At 32.8% G+C, this 3,873-nt stretch overlaps 1 protein-coding gene across 1 annotated transcript; it reads right to left on the bottom strand.

Annotated features, from left to right (window-relative positions):
* Positions 1-392: 392 nt before the first annotated feature.
* Positions 393-2,637, bottom strand: LOTGIDRAFT_224087 (hypothetical protein). The gene is made up of 3 exons (XM_009046917.1): positions 2,460-2,637; positions 1,432-1,524; positions 393-555 (listed from the first exon to the last, which is right to left on the bottom strand). Exons 1-3 carry the CDS (start codon positions 2,559-2,561, stop codon positions 541-543), a joined length of 210 nt encoding a protein of 69 aa, XP_009045165.1. The 5' UTR covers positions 2,562-2,637; the 3' UTR covers positions 393-540.
* Between the last annotated feature and the right edge of the window lie 1,236 nt (positions 2,638-3,873).

The following is a 3,873-nucleotide window of genomic DNA, read 5'->3' as shown; positions in this document are numbered from 1 at the left end:
TCAATACTTTTTCTTCAAAAATTGATGTTTTTTATCCCGTTTCTGAAAACGTACACAAATTGTAAATGTCTTCGTTTTAGTATATTACCATTTCGCTAACATGTTTAGTACATTATCTTAATATAATGTGCGTAGTGAATTATTTAGTATGTTCTGTATTGTATAAAGCATCTCTTAATATGATGTTCATATTAAATTATTAATTACGTTCTGTATTGTATAAAGCATCACTTAATATGATGTTAATTGGAAATTATTTAGTATATTCTGTTCTTTTAACTTCTCTAAATATGATGTTCATAGTAAAGTATTTAGTATATTCTGTATTGTATAAAACATCTCTTAATATGATGTTATCATGTTTTAGTACTTGTTTGATAAAAAAAAAACTATAGCTATCCACTTCTTTATTCACAAAAAAAATACAAGCAGCCTACATAACTGGTCCTAGACACCATGGTTAAATTTCTTCTTCCTTTCATCAACAAAACCAATTCTTATTCACCTTTATTTCATTGTCTTCATTTTCCATTTTAAGTCTTAGGATTTTTTATACTAAAAGTAAAATGAGAAATAAATATAAGGATAGTTCGAAACAAAGGCAATCTACTTGTACTAAAAGTACCATGTAAGTGACGTATGTTTTTCTTACCTGGTCGTTCGGAAGCCTTAAGAAGTACATTAAAATAAGAGTATAAAGGTGTCAAAAGTCTAACTATCCACCCATCCACATCCAATTTTGAATCAAAGAGGAACTGGACATCAGCTTTTAATTCTAGAACGCAATACAGATAATTTACCTGAGCTCTTTCAGCTATTAAAAGAAAAACTTTCAGTAGTCTAGAATTTTCTAAAGTCTTTTCAAATTACTTTGTTTTGGATCATAGGGGAACTGAAGATCAGATTTTAATTCTGAATAGTGACACAGAAAGTTTAACTGATCTCTTTAAGCAGAACCAAAAGGAATCTTTTTGCAGTATATGGTGTAGGTCTACTAGTATGTGGTGTCACGGCAGCTTCAAATAAATCTTGGATTATATAAGTAATGTAGCATAATTATATTAAAAGGACAGCTGCACCATTTTTTTGACCAATAATATTTCAGTCTCAGAGACAGGTATTTTTTTTAGCTAAGCCAACAAGTAATAGAGTTCACAGCAACAAAATTTGAGACATCAAATCTATGTGTCCAGAGGTATCTGCTTTTGAGAATTAAATAGATGAGTCGTCTATTTAACAGACACTGCCATATATATACAGAAAACACACATATAACAATAGAAAAAAAAATTCCTAGTTTGAGATATTTTTCAATGAATTATGCCATTTTTTACATTTCTAGCTATTTACATGATTGAAATCAACCCCCAAAATTGAGCATCTGTCCCTTTAAAATGTTGGCAATATTTGGATAATAATATTAAACCTGACCTTATCAACAATCCATTTGGTATCTTCTATAGCTCTTTCTATAATCTGTTTAATTCTTTCTGGATTAGTTTCATCAGAATGGCTTCTAAATGACTAGGAATATAACAAAATATTGATATTAAATTTCAAGTTTAGAGGTACATGTAGTAGTCGTTAAAGGGACTGGTTTTCCAGCCATTTGACCAATATTACTGGAATCTAAGTCTCAGAAACAATATTTTTTAGCAAAGCTAATCAGTAATAGTGTTTAAAGCTGACTGTTTAAATTTGAGACATCAAATCTATGAGTCCAGAAACTTCATTTAGAAGTTTAAGTGATGACTCGACTTTTCTTGAGACTATGACATACATCGAAAAGGCATAATAAAGAAATAAAATAAAAAGCTAAATTCTTGTTTGAGGTACCGTATATAGAAGGTAGTTTTAGTTGTTCTGAAGACTATTTGCATATTCAAGACCAAAAACAACTCGTGAAAATGGGCAATGATCTTTACAGATATCGAACTTCTATGATGTGATGATGATTTTTATGAAAGAAAGTTAGAGAATAGGTGTTAAAGAATCTAGTGATCTTTAGGCCTAATGAGTCATCTTTATAATGTTTCCAATTGACAATACTTTAAATAGCTACAACATCTTACAAAAGTCCATATTGCCCAAATGTTTAGCCAAGGGCTCAATTTCCAAAAGGAATTAAAATAAAATAGGAGACACTATTGGGACTTTTGATGGACAACTTAGATTTTTGTGTGCAAGAAGACAACAACTCTCTGACTACACTGTTTTCTGAATTGAATTTTGGCAATCAGTTTCTAATGACTTGGAATATCAATTATAAAATACAACTAAGAATCTTAGCTTGCTTGCCTTTGGGTTGCGAAAATGTTAACCACTGAAAAAATGGCCCCTGAAAAAAGAGGCTGGCCAGGCTTTGGCCCTACCAATTTCAAAAATTTTAACAATTACATAGTGAAACTGAAAGAATATGGTATTTTTATAATAATATAAGTAAATCGGCCTTGTGGCACCTGTTTTGCTTGATGTGAATAAAATTCCTTCGTATCTTTTGGAAGACTTTTAAATGATCTTAAAATAAATCTATACAGCTGTGCCGGTGTTTCTATCTTCATGTCTCAAATTAACGTGATTGTAATGTGAACTTGCAGGATTTGATAATTTGAACTAAAGTTGATCGGCCATTTTGACTAGATCACATGACTGTCACGTGATAATATTATAGTATGGTGGATTAAATGCGCAAATCACACATTCAACAGCTGCAGTGGTTGGTACAATGGCAAGATTGTGCGGTCGGGTTGGCTCTAAAATTATAATACTGCAAAATTTCGTGTAGATTCCATTTTTTTATAATGCACAAATTGAATTCTGAACCGCTTTCCGTTGATATCTGTTTTAGACGCTCATAGTCGAACCCCAGACTATGTTTTAAGTAGGCCTATTCTTTCTGAGAAACCCCCAAGAAGTTAGGAAATTAGATGGCCTAAATGCTGTTTGTTTCGGAACCATTATGAAAAAAAGTTTGAATTGGCCAAGAACGATTGCTTAACCTTTATATGCTCCCGTGCAGGGGCGTATACCCTATCAAGAAAATGCCTTTGGAGGGGGCCAAAATTAGAGGTGTCACTCCGAGGCTAGGGTCTGAGGCCTGCTAGCCCCCGCAACCTAATGGGTGAGATGAGGTAAAGTCCCTGGCACAGACAATCAAAAGAAAAAAGATTTGCATCAAATTTATGACCTGAAGAATAAAAATCAAACAACAGAATACTATTTTATTTTATACACATAGTTTTCATTGAGGCAATGAAAGCCCATTCTCTTTTAAAAAATATCTTGGCTCGTGTCCCATTGTAATTAACCAAAATAGCGCTTTAATAACTGCCAGATTCTGGTCGAGTCACAGTAATATTGTGATTTTCACGATGATATCCAAGTTTTTTAGCGGCAAAATTTACAGCAGACGATGCTACGTTCTTGATCTGATCTGAACTAAGTCCAATTTTTTCAGCAAACATTCCAAGTTTATCTATATAACTTTGAGGCTTAGCTTCTCGCCTTTTGGACATGATCACTGATGATGTTATGATTACCACGAAAAATATTGTTATTAATAGAAACAGGCAACAAACACAAGATCGTCTCAAACAAAACCGAAAAGCCATATTGAAACCAACTCGATCAGTTTTATCCCGCCAAATCACAGATTACAGTTGACCTTCAGAATATCCACGTTAATCTCTATAGGCCTACAAATACAAGCAATTGTTTAGTTTAGTTCTTACGATAAGTTGTCCAGATTCAATTATGTTCTTAATCCAAGGTAGCATATATTTTTCGAAAGCACGAGTTGGGATTGTAACTACTGTAGCTTCGTCAGTCGTCACATAGATTAGATCCGGATCGTATAGCCAGATAAGTCATTCG

Source organism: Lottia gigantea (assembly GCF_000327385.1).
Source record: "Lottia gigantea unplaced genomic scaffold LOTGIsca_108, whole genome shotgun sequence".
NCBI lineage: Eukaryota > Metazoa > Mollusca > Gastropoda > Lottiidae > Lottia > Lottia gigantea.
This window is presented reverse-complemented; position numbering and strand designations above follow the sequence as displayed.